Consider the following 26,781-nt stretch of genomic DNA (forward strand, 5'->3'; position numbering starts at 1 on the left):
GACCACAGAAATTTGAGGATACTTCAACAAATGGAGTGCAGAAACGCCAGACATGCCATATGGCTGTATTTTTACTCCCAGTTCCATTTTGACAATACATACATCCCAGGGAAGGAAAACATTCTTGCTGACGCTCTATCACGCAGCCAAGGTACGGACATCGAATCCAGTGTAGAACCAGAATTGTTGCTGTCTAGCAAAGCTTTTTGGACCATTGCCAATACCTTCCTCAACGATACCAGAGGCAGCCTTGCTCTCAACAGACCATCCCAGGCCTTATGTTCTAAACTAAAGGAAAGATCGGGACTTTACTTCAGAAATCCTGCATATTTACCCAGCAAAGAGCAACAGACCTTGGTTATGTCTTGGAGTCATGACAATCCCTTGGCTGGACACAAGGGCCAGAAAGCTACACTGGATCTGATTTCTCTATATTTTTGGTGGCTGAGTTGTGCAAGTGACGTCAAGACTTACGTGGCTACTTGTCCCACGTGTGCCATGAGTAAACACCAAACATCTCAACTTCTGGGTCTGCTTCAGCAAGAACCGATTCCATCTCAACCCTGGACTCATATTTCAATGGATTTTGTGGTAGATCTCCCGTTATCACAAGGTAAGACTGCCATCATGGTCACAGTAGACACTCTAAGTAAATTGGCTCATTTTGTACCTTTACAAGGGGTACCTTCAGCACCCGAAACTGCAAGGATTTTTCTCAGAGACATAGTGAGGTTACATGGTCTCAAACAGTGGTGTCTAACAGGGGATCGCAGTTTACTTCACTGTTCTGGGCCTCCTTGTGTAAACAACTGGGTATTCAGCGCTCTCTCTCATCAGGCTATCATCCTCAAAGGAACAGACAGACTGAGAGATTGAACCAAACTATGGAATAATATGTATGTTGTTTTTGTAGCCACCGACAGGAAGATTGGACTCTTTACCTCCCGTCGATGGAATTTGCCTACAATAACACCTCCCACATGGCTATCCAGATGAGTCCGTTCCACTGTAACTATGGATATCACCCTCGTCATCTGTCTGTAGGTTTTTCTGAGCCCTCAAAAGTGCCTTCCATTGAACTTCTTGTCCACTCCCTTAAAGAAACCCATCAGCTAGCCTCTGATGCCTTAACGGGTAGCCGCAAGGATTACAAGAGATAGGCAAATAAGAAGAGACTCCCCAATCCTCCATGGATGGAAGGTTCAAAGGTATGGCTGGCCACTAAGTTTTTACCCAGGTGGGTTCACACCGGAAAGTTTGCCCCAAAATACATCGGCCCATTCAGAATTAAGAAGATCAACCCAGTGGCTTTTCAGCTAGACCTTCCGGCGCAATTGATCAGAGTACATCCAGTGTTTCAATCTTCATTACTCAAGGAATATCGTCCAGACCCATATCGAAGAAGGACCATCCACCCTACATACGACAAGCCAAGTGATCCCAAGGAATATGAGGTCTCACATTGAGTGGATTCTCGCTACCATCAAATGGGTCTCCAATATTTGGCACATTGGAAATGTTATTCTACTGTGGAACGTACTTGGGAACCCCACCATCATATCCACGCTCCATTACTCATTCGGAGATTCCATCGTCTCCATCTAGGAAAGCCAGGGGTACCCCCGGTGAAGGAGGCATACTGTCATGCTTCCCCCGATGGAAGCTATGGCATTCCTTGAGACTCCATTGAAAACGCCATCACGTTTTTCTGACGTTCTGCAATGAGCGGTCTAGTATTTTCCAAGATGGCCACCCACTCCATATACTGGTGGTTGTTCTGTCAGTCTGACGCTTTTCACCTTCGGTATCTATCCGACCTGCCAATGCTAGTGGTGTTTCACTCTTTGAGCTAACGCTGCCTTGTGAATCTCCTCTGCCCTTCTCACCCTCCTCTGTGCGGTCGTCTCTTCGATCGCTTCTCTGATTCTTGCCTTTCCTTGTGCTTCTCTGGTGCCCTTTATCCAGTTACACTCTCCTGTCTTACCTGCTCCCGCCAAGTCTCTCGCCTTGCCTGCGTGTATCTTTACATCAGGCAGCTTCCTTCCGACTTCTTGGGATTCTTCCGCAAACTACCCTCTCTCTGCTTTCCTTCGGCCCTGCCGTCCAGCTAGTATTCATTGCCTTAACTGTTCCTCGGTCATCTGTTGGGGAGGTCGTCTCTCCGGATCACCTCTTCAGTCGTCCTCCATATCCGGATCTCGTGAGAAGGAACACTTCTTTCTTCGTGTCACATCGGCGTGTGTGGTGGTGGAACTGCGATAGGCATTGGAATGTATCTGGTATTCGTATATCCTGATGCGGCACACGTCAGATAACATCCTAATGGGGGACACTGGGCGACCTTGGTCGGGGTAGGAGGGAGCGGTAAGCATTATTACTATCTAGGCATAGGGGGTGACCACCTCGCTTGCCATATTAAAATATTCTGTAGACACATCTTCCAAATCCTACACCCATTTCCATAATTCTTAAGACCTCCTTTCTGTTTTTCTATTTTTTTCCTTTTGTTTATGGCTGCCAAAAATGTATACAGATGACTCAGTATGTCTATATTATTTGTTCTGTTCCCTGTTCCGGCCATGGATTATACATTCCTCCTCTTGTTTCCGCTAGCTGTGCCTTATTATACTTGAGAATCTTTTCTTGGAACAAAGAAAGAGCCTTGCACATATATTCCAACAGGGCTGTTTGCTCCATCGTAGCCACCCCTTCTCACTATTTTACAATGTTATCACCACCCTCGCCCGAACCCAACAAATACCACTCCTGTTCACCCCCTTCCCTCAATACTTACTCCCTTTCACACTACCCATACACACACATCCACTCACTCCTCTCAAATCTCCTATGACACAACACAATAGGCCCTCTCACAGCCTCTGCTAATCACAACGCCAAATCACCAATGGCAAAAATCACAAAAAAGTCTTCTTTTCATTCCAACACCATCTTTATATTGGGTGAGGAGATCCCAGGTCCACAGTGGCCTCTACAACAATTCATACTGGCCGGAAAGATCGCAGACTCACTAAATATATACGGGGTCTTTATCCGTATCCTCTTTTCTTCTTTACACAGCGCTGTCTTCTTCCCTAATATCATAGGAAAGGGTCCCGTTACACCACAATCCTTTATATAAAAACAAACTCCACTTTAATATATATACACCACCACATGGTTCTCCAACCTGTCAATACACTCCTCCCATAACACACACACCTACGCACCACCCTTCACACTCAGACACTCGCACTCCCTGCCCATGCCCCACTTGTTTTTTCCCAGAAGAAGGTGCACTTGATATGATATGATATGGCATTTGTAACGCGCCTATACACAAGTGTTTCAAGGCGCGACGAGGCAGGGGGGGGGGGCAAAGGTAGACATACAACGATCCTACTAGGCCAGGTGTCATTCAGACCGCGCAAGTGCAAGGGGAGAGGGGACTGGGAAAAGTGGAAGGGGAAGAGGGGGAAAGTGCTGTACATGGTTAGTAGAATACAAGATAATTAATAGGGCCAGCTGGTGGCAATTGCAAGGTAATTGCCGGGAGAAGGGGCTGTGGGATACAGAGACAGTCCCGTAGTGCTGGTAGGCAGTGCAGGGAAGAGAGGCTTGGCCAAGGACCGAGATCGGTGAGCAGATTCGGTGCAGGTTCAGTGATTTTAGCAGGGGAAAAGCGGAGGCAAAGAGGAAGGTTTTGAGGTGCTTCCGGAACCGGAGATGATTCTCCTCAAGTTTCAGGGAGGCAGGAATGCTGTTCCAGAGGGAGGCCCCTGCTGCGGAGAGAGATCTACCCTCAGCTCGTTGCTTGGAGAAGCGGCTGACCCTGAGGTAGTTGAAGGTTGATGAGCGAAGAGCTTGAGAAGGAAGATATTTAGGAAGAGATAGTTGAAGGTATTTTGGCCCAAGGCCCCAGAAGGCCTTGTGGACAATACAGAGGGTTTTGAACGTAATCCTCGCAGCCACTGGGAGCCAGTGTAGAGATTTCAGTCCTGAGAGATACAGTCCTTGGGCTTGAGGCCAAGGACAAGTCTCGCAGTCCTGTTCTGGATGAGTTGCAAAGGGCGGAGAGTAGAGGCAGCAAGATTTAGATAGAGGCTGTTGCAGTAGTCCAGCTTCGAGAGAACTAGGGCTCTGGAGACAGTGAGCTTCTGGGGGAAGGAGAGGAAGGGAAGGATCCCTCTGAGGAGGTGTAGCTGGTAGTAAGACTTCTTAGAGATGTCAGATATGTGAGGAGAGAAAGAGTGTGGAGTCAAAGATGACCCCTTACATCTTACATGTACATCTATGTGTTCACCCAAAGTCCTCTGTCACATTGTCCCATTAACAGCCCAAACAATCCGGGGACAGCGCCCCGCTCCAAAGAACAGACAGGAATTCTGATAACGCGGCTCCTGCAAACCTTCCGAAGGTGCGCACAAAGGGGACTGGTTGCTGCAGGTAGCCGCGACCCCTCTAGATGTGTGGGCAGGAATTCTCCATCTTCGCAGGGGAGTCTGTGATCACGTCGGGGTCACCAATAAATGTAGGGTAACTCCACAACAACCACACATAGAAAAAACAACCCGCTAGGTAAAAAAGCTAAGTGCACCCTTTTTCGAGAAAAACAAGAGCTTTATTTTGTATACAAAAAGGAAGCGGCAACAGGGTATTATAAGTCCACAGCCACAGAGCTCTCTCTCCTCATCAAAGTGAAGTTTATCTTATAAGCACACAAATCGTCATTCATGTCGCATTGAATATACAGTATTGATCCCCACTCTGATTGGCTAACGCCTATATACATGCTAATAGTCATACATGGACCCTTCGCCCATTGGTTGTGTCGTCTTCCTCTCCATCTCCTCCACAAGTCGGCAACAGCCTCTTCACCTCTGGGCAGCAATGTAATTGGTTAAGCTTAAAGGACATCACCCTATCTGTGCTCCTAACTACGTGATGTGCACCTGGTAATCAACATGAACTCAGCAGATAACTTCAAGGTCAGCCTGGTCCTTGCGAACAAAGCACCTCTTTTCTCATCCCAGACACGTAGGCACCCCTGCCATGCCTTCCCGTCGCAATCTTATAATTGTGGCATCACCGTCTGCTCTCCCTGGTACAATTCAAGAGCCTTGTTGTGCTCTGCCCACCCCCCGGTCTATCAGATACCGCTCCCGGAAGGTAGACATTGTGCCCCACTAATCCATCCAATTCATGAAGGATTTAAGTGCGCTACTCATGTATATGTGGTAGTTCAATTAGAATGGCCATTATTCTGGGGGGTGCTAATGCCCTAAATCTCAGTAAATGTTTTGGCAGCTCAAGACCTCTGCCCCCGGCTCCCATGAGTATGGCCTTCGTACTGGGTTGCAGCCCTTATCTCATTTGGCTGCTTGCATACCTACCTAATTGTTCAGAGGCCTGGCTAGATGCATGTATATGTGGGTGTACATGCGTGTTCAAAAGGAAATGGGGGTTTAGAGGGGCACTACGTGATTAATTCCTTTATTACGTGTTGTACCAAGAGTACTGGTGCTCTTATATATAAGAATATAAGTGTTCTTATATTCCAATGTATAGATACAATTGGGGAGTTGTTTCAGGTGCAAGTGGGTCAACCAGTCTCAAGACCACCCAAGACTAACCAAGACTGTAGAAAAGAACCAAAGCAAGCAGAACCTATTAGACACTAACAGGAGACCCCAAAGATGCACTCCTATAGGGACATAACTCATCCCAGTTTGATTGTCACACCGGAGTTCTAGGGCGTGCCCAAAAAGGAGATGGACAACCCAAAACAGATGTTTGAATTTAAATAGTATTGTTGTTAACATTCATCATTGTTCCAAATTTCAAAAGGAAACATCAATAAATTGCTAGGAGCAGATTTTCTACATCACTAAACGGGTATCAGAGTGTCTCACAACAAAAATGACACCACAATAGTGTACTTTTGCATAATTTGTAATTTAGTAAACATAAACATAAAAGAGGAAAGTCAATTTCAATTAACCAATAACAAGCAATTTTTGTTAACAAGTGAAGGACCTGCATGTAATTATATCCTGTTAGCTTTTATACATAACAAACTAAAAACGAGATAATGAGGTACATAGTTGTGTTTAAATCTCACAATTGCATCATCATAAATATCTTCTTTTGAATCTAATAGGCTCCTCGTGATGTAATATAGTTGCTGACGCGTTTCGGATTTCAATGGGAATCCGTCTTCAGGGTTTAGTGCCTATTCGTTGCATCGTTAAGTTCCTGTGTCCTTAATGTGGTCTCTATGCGGGGCCTGGAAGTAATGTATAAAGTCTTAGAATCAAGCGTACTCCTAATTGTGTTGAACTATTAGTATTTACATTGTAAATGTTACTGACCTCAGGGTCTCGGTGGCCAGTGCTTGAATTGATGCTCAATCATACTGCTAGACACTGTGGCTGGCTTCAGGATCTTAATGAGGTTTCTGTAAGCAGCTCACAGCTGCTGTATAAAGGGTATAGCGATTGAAATCGGTCCGATGAAAAACCTAGAACAAAAGGGGCTGTTATTTGAGTGTTGTAAGCCAAACATGGTGCTCGAGCTAATAATGCTGTAGGTGACGGCTCTGACAGACTACGATAGTCTGTGCATATATTGGATATGGAACCACGCTGCTGGGTAAGGGGATATATTCCTAGAATGGATCTCCTTGGTGACATGACTCATATTCATGATAAGTGCTTACCTTATAAAGTCTTCACTGCCTGCTCGTAATCGCCGAATACAGCGTTCACTCGCGGATGAATGTGTATAAGATGGTTGCCATGGAACACCCGCGCATGCACGTATGGGTTCCCGGCATCCATCTTGGTGTTGGAACATTGGTGTTGGAACGTTGTTATAGCAACGTCCTATGCGTGAATGATTATTAACGTGGCCCTTTCATACGGGAGGGTAAAACGAGAGTGTACATCTCGGGCTGCACTTGTGTAAAATAATCGTGGTCATATGCAAAATTAGTGGTACCAGCGAGAAGGGCACGTATCCGAACAATGTCGGTCAGGTGCGCCTTCCATGTGTAATTTAAGACTTTAGGCTAGTTCAGTTGATTGTCGAAACATCATAGGGCCAAGTGTGTGCGGACTGTTTGTCAAACGGGAAATTATAACATGCCTCCTATTGCAACAAATATATGTATATTGGCCTATGCCAAGCTGCTTATAAGCCACTTGCGAAGAAATCCTTGTTGCAAGGTCCTGACCTTAGAATCAATGTAAGCTGCCATTTTAGGTCAATCCGCCATTTTAGGTTCTCTCTGTAAAGTCACCCTGTGAGTTAAAATGATGCACGATGTAATTCTGAAATACAACATGGCTGTCTTGACCTCTGTGTGTAATTAATATGTGACTTGCCTGCAGGCCGCTTGTTGGGGTCGTGAACTGAGACCTTGTCCTTCGCGGACCTGTGTGTAAAGGATTACTCGTGCCAATGAAACGAATCCGCAAGCACATGTTAAGAACAATGTATCCAAATACTGAACTGAGAGCACTTGTTTAACTACATTGTATTAATGTTCGAGAACACCTTTATAAGAAATCCTAAAATACACTGTTACCATGTAGGCTTGTTGGCGAATGTATTAAAGGCAATCCCTATGCATATAGTTGTCTGAACTCGGCATGAGCCCTAGATCAGTAATGTATTAGAGGAATATTAACCCGCAGTAGGGTTGGACATCATGTTCGCAAATGGTATAAAAGAGCAACGAATTCTAATGTACAGTCCCACTCACTGAGCATACCGAACCACGCTGGAGTTCGTTGTGTTGTACTGAGGGGCGATAGCTATCCGTACCTTTTTCTTTGTAACTGTTTAGTATAAAATAAAGATCTTTGTATGTTCCTTTGTAACCCGTGTTCGGTGTATTTCCTTTTGGGGTACTCGGCCTCGATATTTTTACTTTGTTTTCACAGTTGGCGCCCGACCCTCAAGATTGATGCTGGATTGTCCAAGGTTGACACACGCTATCGGACCGGGATCGGACGGTGTGACAAAATAAGGAGCCCCTTCTGAACGAGACGCGACACCTCAGCAGCGCTGCATGACCCGATCCCTGGACGATTTGCTTGTGGTCCGAGACAGCATCTTGACGAGGGTCCACTTATCGGGACGGGCAGATTTGCCAAAATCACCAAACACGAGGTAAGATTAGTTAGGTAAGATTCTTTGTAATCCGGTCGGACCTCGTTAGGATTGATCAGGTGAGTTGTGACCCGATTCTTAAATATCCTGATAATTTGATATTGGCATATTGTATCTGCAGATAATTATTGACCAGTTAACACCAATAATTTGATATGCCTGGGAAATTGTCTACCTGCTTCAGGGCGTTATTCCGCAGTGATAGACAATCTTTGGAATTTAGCAGTCCGGCACCACAGGAGGGGTCGCCGGCGTGTACTATGAACTGTAAGCATGGCATTGGAAGTATAGTGTTTAATGATATTTGGCACAGACAAACCAGACATGCCTCCGAACTTCAGTGGACAATCAATGGTAGTTTTGAAATCCCTCGTATTGAGTATTTAGAGTCGATTCTATTAAAGAAAAAGGCTAGACCTGCAACATTCGATGTTTTGCTGAATTGGAAAAAAGAAGCGTTACAGCAACTCAAGAGTAGGCAAAAACTTCCGCGCCGTCATAAAACGAACACCGAAAAAGCTATGTTGTATGACCAAGATAAACAGTCTGAGTCAGCTAGGAATATGGATAGGGCTTTCTCACTTGGCATTCAGAAAATCTATCCTTCTAAAGATCTTCATGTGTCCGATGAATTCATTGGCAAATTGTTAAATGAGTGAAGGCCTGGTGCCTCTGCGCCACCTCCTTATAGTCCTCTTCCTGCTGTTTCGCCTCTTCCTGCTGTTGTTCCTGCTCTACCTGCTGTTGTTCCTGCTCCTCCTAATGTTCCTCTTCCTCCAGTTGCTGTTCTTCCACCTATTCCTCCACCTCTTCCTATTGCACCTCTAACAGTACCTTCATTGAATTTGCCTGCTCCCCCTCTTCCAAGTGGTCCTGTACCACTTGTAGTCGATCAGGGTGCAGGGTCAAGGGTTGTCACTCGCAATACTGTACCGCCAGAGAAGAAATGCGATTTGATTGCATGGGCTAAGCATTGTATGGAGAGAGATGATGAAGCTAATGTTTGTGCCACTCTTTTTAATATGGATAATTTTCCTGAGAAAAATGTTTTTATTGAAGGTTTAGGGATTCATTTATGCGTAATGTGGGGCAAATTAAATAATACCGATCTCCTGCAAGGGTTAACGGATCTAAACACTTTAGCGTTTTCAAGAGACACTGTGGAAAATGTAAATGAGCATGTCGAGAGGTTATTTGAGTATAGAAAGGAGTTGGAAAGGTTGCAGAATGAGGACGACGATGGGGAAAGTATGTATGTACAGAAACGGTTCCTTCCTTGTCGAAAATCAATATCTGAGGAAGCACGAATTTGTACAAAGGACGCGCTTAGATGGATTTCAGATACGTCGATAACTCCAGTTGAGGTATATGACGCGTATAGTCAGTATACGCCAGAAATGCAGAGGAAAGTAATACAGGTAATGATAGAGTATCTACAGGATGATTGTGTGAAGAGAAAGATTAGTTGTCCCACAGAGTTATTGAGTATTTATAAGAGAGCTTTTTCACTTGACACTTCGACTGCTTTAGGACTCGACTTGGCTCTGTTACTTAGTAAGCTTTCGGAGTTGCCTACTTCTCAGTTGCCTATGAGAGAGGTTCCTCCGACATATGTCCCGAAGGTTGAGATTGCGGCTGATCCTGCAACAAATGCAGTTGCTGTGAGCATTCCTGCGCATTATGTATCACAGATTGTTCACGTCCCGTTCTCAAGACAGGAAGTGAATACTATTAGACAATCTATTCTTGATATTAGGAAAAATCCGACAGGGTTCTATAAGGAAATAGAGTCCATCCTGGAGTCCTCAGTATTCACCCTAGGTGATATTGATTTGTTATTTCCTGTACTCCTGCCCATAGATTTGTGGAAGCAAGTTAGGACTATAGACGATGTGCCAGGGTTGGGAGATACATGGGCTAACATAACTAGACTCGATGGAGAAAGGCCAGCTGGTGAAAGACCGCCCCAGGTGAGACTAACTTTGCCTGATAGAATCATTGCAAAATTAAATACCATAATTCCCGAGAAGAGGATTATTTGGGACAAGCTTACGGCCTGTGTCCAAGGGAAGTCTGAGGGTGCTACCGAGTTCTTTAATCGGTTCGAACAGGTGTTCTCGGATTTCAGCGGACAAGACTTAGGCACAGAGTCTGGGAAAAGATTATTTGTGGACAAATTTGTGCGTGGATTGCTGCCTGACATCCAGTCACAAATTATGTCTTCTGAGAGCGCTTGGCAGGCGAAGTCCCAATCAGAAGTACTGCACATGGCTCAGTACTACGCAAATCGTGTCAACAATGAAAAAAGATAGTTGAGAAGCGAAAAGGCGATTTAAAGACTAAATTATTATTACAGTAAATTGTTAGAGGCCCCAGAGGGGCAGATTAAAGGTCAGTATGTTCCACAAGGGAATGTGCCCTTGGGTCCTGTGAACATTAACCAGTGTGCCTATTGTCGACAAGAGGGTCATTGGCGTGCACAATGCCCCGCCCTTCGACAGAGGTCGAATAACACATTTGGAAATATGGGTAGACGATCCAGAGGTCGCCCGGGTGTAGGGGGCCCTGGTAGAGGTCAGTTTGCACAGGATCCTCAGCAACCTTTTTCACAGGATAATCAGACTCCGAGTGTGGATACTAGGAACATATTTGATCATCCTTCTGCTGCATATCTATCTGAAGAGCTTCCTTTTGATGATATTCTGTTTCGTTAGGATTGCCCGAAGCAGGGTTTGGAACCTATACCTATTCCCGTCAATCAGAAAGGTCCCTACATTGAAATGGTGGTGGAAAATAGGAAACATCTGTTTTTGATAGATACTGGAGTACAGAAGTGTTCCATTGATCATTCTAGGGTTCCAAACATTCCACTGTCAGGGCAAACCAATGTTTCTGTAGGGTTTTCTGGCACACCAGTTGTTTGTCCAGTTTCTTCGCCGGTACCTATTTCTTAGGGTCCCTTTAAGGACCACTGTCCATTTCTGTTGACTTCGAATTGTGGGGAGAATTTGCTGGGGTTGAATCTATTGAAAGAATTAAATGTGGTAATTTATTGTTCTTCTGATGGAGTGCGTTTGACGATTTCACCACAGCAACTCTGTCTCTCAATTCTTAACCAGACCTTTGCCGCCAGAATTCAGTGATGTACCAGAGTGCTTATGGGCAATTGACGACAATGATGTCGGTGTTCTACAGATTGAGCCTGTTAAGATAGTCTTGAAACATGGAATTGAGCTGCCACGCATTCCACCGTATAAGATTTCAGTTGAGGGCGAGCGAGCTTTGTAATGCATCGTTTCCGATTTTGTGCATCGCGGGGTGATTGAGGAAATTTCAGGAAGTTTGTGCAATAGTCCGATTTTACCCGTGTACAAAAAAGGCGATAATGCAATTCCATTCTGTTTCATAATTGATTCACGTTCCATAATAAAGTCGTTGCTCCGCAATTTCCAAGTGTGCCTGATATGACGACAATATTAACCATGATTCCAGCTACAGCTACTTACTTTAGTGTTGTGGATCTGAAGAATGCTTTCTTTAGTATTCCTATACACAAGGATAGTAGATACGTGTTTGCGTTCACCTTAGGGGGACGCTCGTTCACATTCACTCTTGCACCTGAAGGTTACACAGAGTCCTAGCATCTACAGTAGGTTTTGAAAGAACAGCTTGATACCCTTGAATTGCCCTCCACTTGTACATTGCTTCAGTATGTTGATGACTTGCTTTTAGTTGCAGACTCTGAAAGTGCATGTAAGGAGGGCACTGTGTTGTTGCTTATTCATCTAGCTAAACATGGTCACAAAGCTTCGCTTAAAAAGTTTCAATATTGTTGCCAGGAGGTCGCCTATTTAGGCTATCTCCTGTCAAAGGAGGGAAGAAGATTGACACCTAAAAGAATTAAAAACATTTCTGGCATGTCTGTTCCAAATACACAAAAGGAAGTTAGAACCTTGATAGGTATGGCTTCTTACTGTAGGTTGTGGATCCCAAACTTCTCACTAGTGATTAAGCTGATGTTGGCTTTGACAAAGAAGGGCATTTCTTCGCCATGGCCGTGGAACATGGAGCACCAGCAATCGTTTGATTTGCTCAAGACTGCATTATGCTAGGCACCAGTTTTTGGGCACACCAAACTATGAAAAGGCCTTCGTGTTGTTTGTGCATGAATGTGATGGATGTGCTTTGGCTGTATTAACGCAGGAACATGGAGGGAAGAAAAGGCTGTGCAGTTACTTTTCTTTCGCCCTTGATCCTGTAGCATGCGCTTTGCCAAGATGTTTGCGAGCTGTCGCTGCTGCTGCTGCGTCTGTAAAACAGTGAGAGATTGGTCCTAGGCCTTGATCTAGCCCTGATGGTGCGTCACTCTGTAGATGTTCTACTGAACAGAACCCAAACGCAACGCCTCACTTCCGCACGATTAACAAGATATGAATTGATCTTGTTTGCTCCACACATCCAAAATAAGAGGTGTTGTGTTCTTAATCTGGCTGAACTCCTACCTTTCCCGCAAGGTACTGCTTGCGGCGACGAAGAGTCACATGACTGTCTGTATACTACCGAACAAGAGACAAAGGGTAGAATTGATTTAAAAGACACTCCTTTGAACAATCCGCAAGGATAGCTGTTTTGTGACGGCTCCTGCTTCAAACTTCCGGATGGTACATCCACACCTGCTTATGCAATCACTACATTAAGCACGTTTGTGGAAACTAAGAGAATCACGCATAATTCTGTGCAGGCCGCAGAGATTATAGCATTGACCCGAGCTTGTGAATTTTCCGAAGGGCTTGCAGTAAACATATATACTGATAGTCAGTATGCCTTTGGGATGGTTCACAACTTTGGGAGACTTTGGTCAGAGAGAGGGTTCTTAACTTCACATGGCACAAAAATCCAACATGGCTCCCTAATAGTACAACTGCTCTCAGCGCTTGCACTCCCTACTCAGTTAACTGTCGTAAAATATGCAGCACACCGAAACATTACAGATGACATAGGAAAAGGGAATGCTTTAGCTGATCAGATAGCTAGACAAACTGCTACCGATCTCTTTACAGAGATGTATGTTTCAAGGGAGACTGTAAATGCCTATGCAATGGATGAGGGTGTTTGGTCTGTACGGGATATCCAAGCCGATGCCACGTTAGAAGAATCCAAGAGGTGGGCTGAAGGCTTGGGGAGACTCGATGATGATGAGTGTTGGGTGGACATAGTCGAAGGGAAATGGCTACTCCCTGATGCTTATGTAATAATGATGGTCATCATGGCCATGGTCCTACGCATATATGTGCCCAGAAAGTCACGAAAATGTTAGAGAAAGTTTGAGCAAATGACAACATTTCGAAAATCGCCCAGCGATATGTACAGGACTGCATGATTTGCCTGCAACACAATGTGGGAAAGAGGACAGCAACTCCAAGGGGAAGTTTTGGGCCACCCTCTTTCCCCTTCGAAGTCATTCACTTCGATTTTATTGAGATGAAACAGTGCAATAATATGAAGTATGTATTAGTTGTCATCTGTGCTTTTAGTAAATGGGTCGAGGCTTTCCCTGTCAAAGATGCTACAGCCATGACTACTGCGAAAACCATGTTAAAGGAGTATTTTCCGCGGTTCGGGCTACCAAGAGTCATCTGGTCGGACAATGGTCCACGTTTTGTCGCTGCTGTAATTCTGCAGATATGTGCGGCATTACAGATCGACAAACGGTTCCATTCGGCCAGACACACTCAGAGCGCCGGACTTGTAGAAAGACACAATGGTATCATCAAGAACAAGCTTGCTAAGACATGTGCCGGCACTAAATTAAAATGGCCGGACGCCTTACCGATCGTGTTATTAGCCATGCGTACAACCCCTCAAACTAAGACTGGGCTCTCTCCATTTGAGGTGGTAATGGGGAGACCTGCCAATATCTGGAATCTCCCTAAATGTAGATCCTTGAGAAATGTTGAAAATGTACTTCTTTCAGATTATTGCAGCCAGTTGACTAAAAACCTGTATTTGATTTATCACCAGGTGCGAGAGGCTTTATCTGTGCGATACGAGGGCCTGGGCCACAGCATACGGCCTGGGAACTGGGTGCTCATCAAGGCATTTGAGCGTTCTTCATGCCTTGCACCTGGTTGGCGGGGTCCATTCTAGGTCCTGTTGGTCACACAAACGGCGGTGCGTGTCTCAGGCCGAAAAAACTGGATCCACGCGACGCATGTCAAGAAACTTCCTCACCCAGTGCCACATGATACAGAAGAAACAAAACCCCTCACTAACGCTGCAACCAATGCTCCCAAAGCAGTAAATAGCGCCGAGAGTGCATCGGAGAATCTTTCTGAGCCCGTGAGGCTTGGGGAACCTGCCATTTTGTCTCCACACTCTCCAAAAGTTTTGCTTCCGGAAACTGTCGTTTCGAATTCTGCATCTTCACTTGCTCCTGATACGTTGCTCCCAACGGGAAGTAACGACACATTGTTTCCGGATCAATCAGTACCGGGAACAGAAAGGTACAATCTGCATCCAAGGAGATAGACTTACGGCACGGTTCGGCTGTGCATTCGGAGAAGAAAAGGATCATCGAGGGCTTGTTTTTGCCCAAATTTGAGAAACGAGATTCTGTTGGCTAGGGTTGTGGAAGGACTAAGTCGTCACGCGGCTGGGAGGTCACCAGCTAATAACCTTGGGGTTTGTCGTTTGAAGACTACAATGCCGGCCACCGCTACTGCTCGTATGGGACTTGTAAATTATTGTGTGACCAGCCGGGATAATGGACAAAGCACTTGGGGCCCCAAAAACGTATTGCTGTATTTTTATAATAATATTTTGTTTTATAATAGTCACTGTTTTAGGCCTATGGTACCTCGAGGAAACTCATCCTTTAGAGTCCTTGTTACCGACTGAAAATGTACCTACTGTTCCTACTCCCTTTGTACATTTGCATACCCTGTCCCCTAGGGACTCCCAGCATAGACAAAGGTACCATAACAATACTCTGTTACTTATCGTGAATGCTACGCATGCCATTTTTAATAGGTCCAACTGTTGGGTCTGCTCACATTTACCGCAACATGGGGATAAGGGGCTAGGTTGGTATATTCATCCGTTACCTTTGACAACTGTTTGTTATGCTCCCCTTAGAGCACTGTTCTTTGGCTGTTGGAACGATAGCATCTTGGGGAATTTTGATGGCACTAATTTGAATAATTTTGAGAAACGTGTTCTGACTCCCTTGGGATGCTCGCTTTTCGCAAATAGGAGTAAGCTCAATGTTGCTTCTGTTAGGCCTTCTGATAGACTGTCTCGTCCCTTTCAATCTATGATTTCCTTCAAGATGGCTCCGATAGGCAATAAGGATGCCATGCCTCCTTCTTACACTGTTAACCATAGCCCCGATTCAGTTTCTTTCTACATACAGAGGAATGGTACTCAGTCAATGGGAGATTTTAAAGGTTGTGCCAACGTTGCAAATTTGACTGGGGAAGACAGACCTTTGTATGTAGGTGAACCTGTCTACTTTGTTTGCGGTAATGTAGCTTTTCCATGGTTACCCAGGGATTGGCAGGGAACCTGTTATTTAGGGATCCTGTTACCTGGGGTGTTCATAGCTAGTACAGTAGAGGTTTCAAAGGCTCGTCCACGGCGGGACGAGAACGGTGACACTCCAGCACAGGTCTTGGGAGATGTAGCAAAATCATTTGTGCCATTCTGGGGGCAGACAGCGAATTCCGAAGATATCAGAAGACTAGCGAGAGTACTGGAGAGAACCATCAACCGGACCACGGACATACTCAGAAAGCGATAAGACTAGTAGCGCTCCAGAACCGGATGGTATTAGATGTCATTCTGGCTGAACGTGGTGGAGTTTGTAAATTAGTGGGGTCCGCTTGCTGTGTTTTCGTGCCAGATTCCGCCCCAAATATCTTCCAGGCAATACAGAATCTGCACGTCCTTAGTTCAGAAGTGCATGTTCCCGAGGGAAACTGGGATCGTAGCGCTTGGTTCTGGGACTTCTTGCGATCTTGGGGTTGGAAGGTACTTTTGGTCTTACTGATCATTTTGGGAATTCTGTTGTTCCTTTGTTGTTGTATCCAGTGTTTACCTAGTATATGTTCAATGCTAGGGGGATGTTGCGCACAAGCGATAGGTACAATGGGACATAAAGTATATGTGTCACGACCCCCATCCAGAAGACCCCCTGGCAAGCCCATGGGCCAGGAAGGGTCTCCACTAAAACCAGGCATCCTTGGCTTAGGCCTTCTTTGGTGCCAGGCTCATACTTGATAAAGGACTTGTATTTGGAACTACTTTATTTCAGTGTCAATCAACATGGAGGCATCCACATAGCTTGGCTCCTTGGAACCAAGCTATGTGGTATAGTATTTTTGGGTGTGGTACCATAGGAACTATTTTACCTGGACTACTTTCTAAGTTATTTAAACCACACCCGACTGGGATAACACACTTCGCGTTACTTTGCAATTCTGCAACATGACGCTCACCGTGTTCAGCTGCACCAGCGAACCTCGGAAGAGCAGCATCTGTACAGGAGAAAAAGGACATTGTTAGCAGCAGCTTACCCGTATTTTCATCGTTAGCTGTCCACATCTCTTGAGATCAGCATCCTGGAACCAGCGCTCCTCCCGAACTGACGGATCTGCAAAAAAGGAAGAAACAAGGCATTAGACATTTTTACAATTTAATGAGCGGTGCCGAAAGCTTACCTCGCAAGCCGCTCCTCGACCAGCATCGCCTCAGGAATTCCATGCACCGGGTGATCACCGCGACCTATGGGAAGACAAGACAATAGATTAGCAAGAGGCAAGGCATCATAGCGCTGCGCTTAGCGCCTACTCACCGCATCAAGGTTCTCTAAAAACACCATTACCTACTGGTGAGGCCCAATTCACTTCCACGCACCTAAGGAAGAGAAAAGACATTAGTTAAACCGAAAAGGCATGCAAGGACAATACAGCACAGCAATAAGACCTACCTGAAAGACTCAAAGCGGGCCGGCATCAGTGAAGTAACTCGATTGCAAACGCCCACCAAGCACAACACGCCCCTGCCAAGAAGGCAGGACGGAGAACACACCTGCATTAAAAACAAGGTGTGAAGAGGTCCAGTGGGGTCGCGGGTATATGGGGTGGTGGGGGACTGTTTACCCCAGTTGCCCAGTCTTGAACATTGCCCACCTGTATTCCAGGCAGAACCCTCCCGCTGATCACACCTGCGAACCGCAGAGAAGGATACCTGAGTCCCAACTGCTGGGTGGCGTCCCCGTGGAACCAGGTGAGCGTAACAATATGCCCCAGATAAAACTAAGGAATATGTGTTAAAAGAAATTTTAGCGAATGATCTGATGGCAATAGTTATTTCTGACAGCGATTCGGGGTGCATGGACAATGATGCATGGAGTTATTTGTAAGGAGATCAGAAGTAGTTTAGCACTTGGCATATGTCAAAAGGAGGGTTTGTCAAACGGGAAATTATATTGTGCCTCCTATTGCAATGAATATATGTATATTGGCCTACGCCAAGCTGCTTATAAGCCACTTGCGAAGAAATCCGTGTTGCAAGGTCCTGACCTTAGAATCAATGTAAGCCGCCATTTTAGGTCAATCTGCCATTTTAGGTTCTCTCTGTAAAGTCACCCTGTGAGTTAAAATGGTGGACGATGTCACCCTGAAATACAACATGGCCGCCTTGACCTCTGTGTGTAATTAATATGTGACTTGCCTGCTGGCCACTTGTTGGGGTCGTGAACTGAGACCTTGTCCTTCGCTGACCTGTGTGTATAGGATTACTCGTGCCAATGAAACTAATCCGCGAGCACATGTTAAGAACAATGTATCCAAATACTGAACTGAGAGCACTTGTTTAACTACATTGTATTAATGTTCGAGAAGACCTTTATAAGAAATCCTAAAATACACTGTTACCATGTAGGCTTTTACTTTGTTTTCACATGTTGTGCTCAGATATCACAACCATGGGAGGTGGTACATCTACTGGGTCACATATTCATTGCAAATAAGGTGCTGTATTAAAGTTTCATTACACGTGTGACATTGGCCTGTTCTGATCGCCTATGTAATGCCGAATGTTCAAGAGCAGTTTAACATTGTGGATGCCCCTCACTGAGGAAACACTAACGTTGTCCCCTGATTCACAATTTTATCAGAAACCATATGAAGACTGATGAAAAAATGAAAATGACAACGTGCAAACCATTCAGACTCTTGATAGGATGGACCTACCAGGTACTGCCCAATTCAGGTGACTACTGCCGCTTCCAATTTAGTACAGTACATAAACTGTATTTGGACAAAGATATGGTGTAACTCAAACACAAATACATGGGTTATTGTTCAAAAACATAAACAAGCCAAGTCACTTAACAGTTCTACAGCCCATCAAGCCTGAAATCAATTCAGTTTTTCTACTGTACATTAAAGTATTAAATAAACCTCGTTCATGGCTGAATTGTGTAATGAGTATTGATACATAGTCCATGGAGGATAACATCCCTCCATAATATCCCAAAGAGTGTCCCACTCTCACTTGTGCATGCTGGAAGGGAAATCAAACTCTGAAGATGGACAGGAAGGGCCCCTCTATTCTGGCTTCCCTGGCTCGTTGGATACCCTCCTGTGCGTGAAAAGGGAGTATTACCAACTGTGGAACAAAGCTCAAGCCTCCCACTCCCTTCCAACCCTCCACGATACCTCCTCCACGATTCCCCGTGAAGCCTCACCTTAGGGTTTGGAAGGATGAGCTCTCCATCCTGCTTCTGATGCAGGGGCGCGTTGAAACCCAGTTACTTCACTGGATTGAGGATTGATGGGAGTTCAGGTAAGCTTGACTGTTCAGGTAAGGCGCTGTAAAAGTTCTGTTCAAAAGTTCAAGCTTAATAATAATGTTCGTTGTATAATTGCAGCAAGCGCTAATGCTTATGTCTTTTTCCCCTTAGGGGCCGGGGTTCGGAGTGCCGGAGATATGGCGCCGACCCGAAGTGAAACAGTTCTGGATGAGCGCTCAGGTAATGTCTTTGCATTCGCTCATTCAATGTCTTTGTCTTTTTTCCCCATAGGGGCCGGGGTCCGGAGATGCCAGGAAGCGGCAGGACCCGAAATGCAGTGGGAATAATCCAACAGGTAAGACTTAAAAGGAAACTGAGCTTTCCTTATTCCTTTTCTCCCTCTCACCTTTGTTCTTGTCTTTTTTCCTCTAGGCGCCGGGGCGTAGCTGAATCCGGAAGATCGCTGCTGAAGATGGAAGCGCCTTGGAAAGGTGAGTAAAATGCAGCGCTGCAGCGATCGAAACAAAATGCCTTTAAAATGATGTCTTCCTTTTCAGGGCCGTTGGAGAAATGACTCCGGGATGCAGATTTAGCAGGTAAGGGCTTTTCTTCTCCTATTCTCTTCCTTTCTCCCCTTGCAGGTGTTCCAGGGTGCTGGCAGGCGTGGCTGAAGTCAGGATGCAGGAGCTGACACGGTGAGCGTCCAGCTGCTAGGTGCAGAACAACGCGAAGCATGTGTGGCTGTTCGGGTGGGGTTTAAATAGCCTTGGAAGAAGTTCCTGGTATGTATCCTTCCACCAATCAGGTATGTATCCTTCCCCGACCACACCCGGGTGGTGAAGTAGTCCTACAGGTTAAGTAGTCCCATTCAGGCCTCAAGAGGGCCTGGATGAAGCAGCAAGGTCTGCATCAGGTAAGTGTGCACCCAAGCACTTAAACACATATACTCTTCTATGAGCCTGGCACCTAAGGCGCCAGGACTGGGGTCCGCTATGAGCCTGGCGCCTAAGGCGCCAGGACTCAGTCCAAAGGGCCCCGACTTGGGCCCGCTGAGACTTCTCTGGGGAAAATGATGTCTGCCTCTGGGGTTGCTGGGCCCGGCCTGGCTCCTTAGAGGTAGGCATCATGACAGTATGGATTGACCCCTTGCATTGCATCCATCCTAGAGGAATGAATTGTTAATCTGACCTTATGGGTTTTGTTTGATTTCCCTTCCAGCATGCACAAGTGAGAGTGGGACACTCTTTGGGATATTATGGAGGGATGTTATCCTCCATGGACTGTATCAATACTCAATACATAATTCAGCCAAGAACGAGTTTTATTTAATGCTTTAATGTACAGTATAAAAACTGAATTGATTTCAGGCTTGATGGGCTGTAGAACTGTTAAGTGACTTGGCTTGTTTATGTTTTTGAACATTAACCCATGTATTTGTGTTTGAGTTACACCATATCTTTGTCCAAATACAGTTTATGTACTGTACTAAATTGGAAGTGGCAGTAGTCACCTGAATTGGGCAGTACCTGGTAGGTCCATCCTATCAAGAGTCTGAATGGTTTGCACGTTGTCATTTTCATTTTTTCATCAGTCTTCATATGGTTTCTGATAAAATTGTGAATCAGGGGACAACGTTAGTGTTTCCTCAGTGAGGGGCATCCACAATGTTAAACTGCTCTTGAACATTCGGCATTACATAGGCGATCAGAACAGGCCAATGTCACACGTGTAATGAAACTTTAATACAGCACCTTATTTGCAATGAATATGTGACCCAGTAGATGTACCACCTCCCATGGTTGTGATATCTGAGCACAACAGTCCGCGCACAATTGGCCCTATGTTGTTTCGACAATGAACTGAACTAGCCTTCAGTCTTAAATTACACAGGGAAGGGGCACCCATCCGACATTGTTCTGATACATGCCCTTCTCGCAGGTACCACTCATATTGCATATGATCAAGATTATTTTACACAAGTGCAGCCTGAGATGTACACTCTCGTTTTACCCTTCCGTATGAAAGGGCCACGTCAATAATCACTCACGCGTGGGACGTTGCTATAACAACGTTCCTACACCAAGATGGACGCCGGGAACCCATACGCGCAAGCGCGGATGTTCCATGGCAACCATCTTTTACACATTCACCCGCGAGTGAACGCTTTGTTCGACGATTACGAGCAGGGGTTGAAGACGTTTATAAGGTAAGCCCTTATCATGAATATGAGTGATGTCACCAAGGAGCTCCATTCTAGGAATATATCCCCTTGCCCAGCAACGTGGTTTCATATCCAATATATGCACGGACTATCGTAGTCTATCAGAGCCGTCACTTACAGCATTAGCTCGAGCACCATGTGTGGCTTACACCACTCAAATAACAGCCCCTTTTGTTCTAGGTTTTTCATCGGACCGATTTCAATCGCTCCACCCTTTATACAGCAGCCATGAGCTGCTTACAGACACCTCATTAAAATCCTGAAGCCAGACATAGTGTCTGGCAGTATGATGATTGAGCATCAATTCATGCACTGGCCACCGAGACCCTGAGGTCAGTAACATTTACAATGTAAATACTAATAGTTCAACACAATTAGGAGTACGCTTTATACTAATATGTTATACATTACCAAGGACACAGGAACTTAACGTTGCAACGAATAATCAGCACTAAACCCTTATGACGGATTCCCTTTGAAATCCGAAATTCGTCGGCAACCATATTACACCACGAGGAGCCTATTGGATTCAAATGAAGATATTTATGATGATGCAATTGTGTGAGAATTAAACACAACTATGTACCTCGTTTTTAGTTTGTTATGTATAAAAGCTAACAGGAACAGTATAATTACATGCCAGTCCTTCACTTGTTAACAAAAATTGTTATTGGTTACTTGAAATTGACTTTCCTCTTTTTTTGTTTATGTTTACTAAATTACAAATTATGCACAAGTACACTATTGTGGTGTCATTTCTGTTTTGAGACACTCCGATACCCGTTTAGTGACGTAGAAAATCAGCCCCTAGCAATTTATTGATGTTTCTTTTTGAAATTCGGAACAATGATGAATGTTAACAACAATACTATTTAAATTCCAACATCCGTTTTGGGTCATCTCCTTTTTGGGACGCCCCGGAACACCTGTGTTGACAATTAACCTGGGATGAGTTGCCTCCCTATAGTGGTGCATCTTTGGGTCTCCTGTTAGTGTCTAACAGGTTCTATTAGCTTTTGTACGTGTGTGTTCCCCACGTGCCTGGAAATTGCAATGTGATGCTCAAACAAGAAATGGGGCCTCGTTGTTTTGTTACTCTGATGCTGCCTGCAAGGATTCAGGCTTGCTCTTAAATGCAGTGTTAATTCGTGTTATATGTATCGCGCGCATACAATGCATCCTACGTAACACTATCACAAAGCAATGGTTAGTTTTCCCTGCTATAACCTTGTGAAATACATGTGGCTCCTGCTTTTTATAAATACATGTACTTCTGGCCATAAGATTCCCCCCTCCTCCCGGCACCACCTTCTACACGTTCTCCTTGTGTCAATATATTTACTGCAATCTAAATCGTTTGGGAGGTGCAGTGATCTGGACATGCATCCAACATCGGGAATCTCTGCCACCCTTTTTCTTTTTTTGCCTGAGCTACCATAAATTAAGATGTTTTATTTAATACCCATGTTGAGAGAGAGAAGTGTGCGGATGGTAAGGGATGCAACCTCTCTGCGCAAGTCCACAAACACAGAAGCAGTTACTGTTAGTACAAGCTTGTATATTCTTAGAGAATGGATAAAAAGGAAAACCTTCTGATAAGCGGGCCAGAAAGGCCAAATTGCCCTCTTGCTGGCATTTGTCAAAAAAGAGACAACACAGAGTGTGGTATGCTGAAATGCAAAGTAACCAGTTTATTGCACTAGACTGGGGAAAAATTCAAGATGAAAGCCAACCCCTCACTCCAGAATTCTCCAACATTTGAACAGACAACAGGAGTTTTATATAGTACTGAATGGTCCCTGTGATGTCACAGTTATGCAAACCTATTGCTCCTGCTCATTGGCTCCCTCTACTAAGCTACTTATGGAACCTATATGTCGGCACCTAGGGATTGGACAATCGTTATCTAAAACCCTACCCATGCACCTTCCCCTAAGAAAGTGATACCTCATCATATCTGGAAATTAATTGGGCGGCCGGCCCTGAATTACTTCTGCGGTGAAGAAAAGACATGTGCTAATCGTTCGTTCACACTATCCATGAACTGGCTGCATGCTGACACATTTATGTAGGTGAGATAACGGGAGAGACAAGTGCATCGCCTTATTTTAATTAAATCAAATAGCCCATGTTCACCTCCTATGCCATGCTCAAAGCCTTGTTCGCAATCCATAATCTCCATCCTGCTCTTGACATATTTTTGAATAATTCTCTGTGAGTCATCCTGCTCTTAGCCTGTTAAGATTTAATTGCAGCATTTAATTGTTTTTTCTTTAGCTGCTCCTTTGCTTCCTCCCGTCACGCCTAGCTGGGCAGAATGCATTAATATGTCACCTCCTTCTGATTTCTTAGGATGTTATCAACTTGAAACGGTTTGCTATGTCCTTGTAACTCAATTTGTCTGACAACTGACCGAACACAATAATATCTTATTTCGCCATGTGCACTTCCTGCAACGGCTTGGCATTTGACATTCCTTTGTCTAGTCACCATCAAGCCGGCTACAGCATTTTCCCTGATTTGTTCAAGCGTGTCCAACTGGGCCTTTCTTAAAGTTACAAGGTTGAATTCTTTGCTGGTGCAATTTTTAAAATGGCATTTTGTCACATTATGTTTCTTCTGCAACACACATTAGCTCTGCGTTTATATGCTGCCTGCCGGCCTGGTGCATGCCTGGCACATGACATTTCTCCGTATGGGTACGCAGCAACATGACCCTAGCAATAGATATTCTGCCGTACTAGTGTTGAGTCTTTCATCCTTGGTACATGTTACCTGTCACCTAGTCTATTCTATTTAAAAAGACACTAATTATGCAAGCTAATGCCTCCTCTGTCCCTACTTGTGTAGCAAAGCTAACTATTCTTGTGCCATCTGCATTTCCAGGAGAATTTAAAGTGCAGTTTCAAATGTGTTCTTTCTGATTCTGTAATTCTGTGTTTTCTGGGGAACGCAGGGGGACACCTGCTTTCTAGACAACAACTGCCCCACTACACTTCTTTCAAAGCAGCCAATAAGGCATGTGCATAGTTCAAAACACACATTTATTTTAACCAAATGATGCACAAACTTAGTAACCAGGCTGATTAAAATAAAATAATTTAGCACTGGTACATGTTTGACATGCACTACTAGCCTGACCATATATTATTAATTTTAATATCATATTTAATCATGTTTGTAATCATTGTATCTTAATATTTGTCATGGTTTTATGTATCATGAAAGTGTTAATACTACATTGTATTTGTGCATTTGCTGTAAGACCTTTCAAATAAAGCAATGAATGTAAAATATAATATTTTCTGCATTGTACTTCACTAATAAAAGTAATATACCTTTATACCTTTTTAAACACACGTTTCTCCTATTTTATTGTGAGCAGTTATATTCTCTCCATTTCTCATTAATCAAATATTTAACAGTGCATATGTTTTTGTGTGTGTTTTTCTTGTATTAGGTAAAGTTCAGTTATCTAAGAAAATCCACAAAGCGACTATTAAGATGCTGAATGACGTCATAGAACCGTCTCTCCACAAAGATTTTGCTGCCATTCTAAATTAATTATCAGCAAATAAAGACAAAGGGCACAGGTGCTACTCCTGTTGTGTCAACAAACAAGACTTTTTCAAGAGTTCTTTGCTTTGTATATACCCAATAAATGTAAGACTGTTGAGTTAATTTCTTCTTGCATACGTAGATGGTTTTTGTAGTAACCTATGTTTAAATCATCCTGTAAATGAAGTCTAGTAATGGCATATGGTCACTGCACTATCACAGGGTTGCTACCATATCTGGAGCGCAAGTTTTGTTTTCCAGGTAGACAGAACATTGGGGGAGGTTTGACCAGGAATCTAAAGGTCAACTGGCATTCTTTGTTTCTTGGTTTAACATAGATTCCAAAGGTTTCCGGAATTCATTGCAGGGACATATGCTCCAGTCAACCTCCGCTATCCCCACCATCTAATGCTTCACCACCGTGCAGGGTTTTAACTCTGACTGCCGAGACCCTTGCCTCACAATGAGCTAGGCTTGATAGCCTCTGCTAAGTTTGAGAGGGCATGCAGAGGCTGCAACTTTCCTCGAAAGCAGCTGCATCACTGTCTGTACGAAAGAACTCCGATGGACGACTGTGTAGTGCCATCCTCCTAGAACAGGACCATCTTTTCGCACATACATCAATGTTATTTGGTGACACACTCTCATTGGGAGGAACACTCAGAAACCTTGGAAGGAGCCATTAGTCCTTTGAAGCACATCACCTATAATTTTAGATGGGTTAGCACCATAATCCCATTACCTGTTATCTGTTGGCCAGTCTCAGGCTAGACACAAAAATGTAAACACGCACACACACACCCATGATTGCAAATATGCACACATGTGGATAAGCCAACATACACAAACCTGCACAGTTACCTTAAACTTCAAGAATTAGTACTTGTTTACGTGTGTGCACACACACAAACAGTACACCGCTACTGCATTCACCCAAAATACACACTCTACCAGCAACAGACATGGTTGTAATATATTTGAATGCTGTACAGGTGTAGTTACTATAGAAGAGATCAAGAGCCTAACCACGTGTTAGGCAGAAACCTGTGCAGTTCCCTTTGGGAACACTGCAAAAGATTTAGGACTACAGGTGTTAGCAGTAAACCCACTTGGTAGCAGTCTGTACCACCCAGATTTACCTGGTAGCTGTGGCTGAGCAGTCAGACTTCCCTCAAGAAGAGTTAGGCAGTATGCAAAGTATACACAATAGGCACTCACACAATAGCACAAGCAAACACTGACCAGAGCTTTGGTATCAAAGTATATAATTATTTATTTAAAAACACACTGTTTGAAACACTCCAGCAGTCTTATTGTAAAACACTCTAAACACAGTTACTATTATGATATATACAACCCTTATTCCTTATCAGACAAGTCTTAGTTAACACCACTTATTTCCAGACAGAGGTGAGCGCTTAACTATAGATGGCACTCCAATAAGTTCATGAAGAAGGGAGGGAAAAAAACAGAATATGTGAAGATACACCACTCTAAGATTTAGGAACACTTTTAGCAAGGCAGAAGAGCAAAAGTCACTTGTGAGCCAAAGTCCATAGGCTGGGCCCACTCTTAGAGAGCAGAGCACAAATGCGCCCAAGATCACACAGTTACACTAGGCTTTGAAAGTCTTGCACAGAATTCAAAAACAGTTTAGAGAGGCTCAGAAAGGTTTAGCCAGGGTGTCCCAGGCTAACCCAGTTTCGAAAGCCGGGGGCTAACTCTACCCCGTACAGTCTGTGGCAAGGGTAGCCAGGCGGAACACGGTACCTTAAGTGGGAAGGCTCCTCCAGCAGTGGCAGTTGTTCCTGGCAGCGGGTGCAAGTCTCGGCGTCGTCCAGAGGAAGAGAAGATCTCGACTTGGAGGAAAGATGAAGGTAGTGGCACTGCCAGGGAAGAAACCAGCCGCAGAGTTTTCCGGTTAAAGGTATTACCCTTTATTTCGCGGTCGTGGTAAAACGTGGTATTCCGGTTGCCGGGGTGCTTGGCACAGGCAAGGCGGCCACGAGATGCGTCGGGAAGGCAAAAAGACGGT

The 26,781-nt window shown here is 44.6% G+C and overlaps 1 protein-coding gene across 1 annotated transcript in view; it reads left to right on the forward strand.

Moving 5' to 3' along the window:
• TERT (telomerase reverse transcriptase) overlaps positions 1-25,063 on the forward strand; it is a 679,541-nt gene extending 654,478 nt beyond the window's left edge. The window contains exon 16 of the mRNA XM_069613652.1: positions 24,649-25,063. Coding sequence (XP_069469753.1) covers positions 24,649-24,752 — 104 coding nt within the window. The 3' untranslated portion in view covers positions 24,753-25,063. The remainder of the gene's footprint in view (positions 1-24,648) is intronic.
• The last annotated feature ends 1,718 nt before the right edge of the window (positions 25,064-26,781 follow it).

Source organism: Ambystoma mexicanum, chromosome 5p (genome assembly GCF_040938575.1).
Source record: "Ambystoma mexicanum isolate Mex_15411 chromosome 5p, UKY_AmexF1_1, whole genome shotgun sequence".
In the NCBI taxonomy this organism is placed as follows: Eukaryota; Metazoa; Chordata; class Amphibia; order Caudata; family Ambystomatidae; genus Ambystoma; species Ambystoma mexicanum.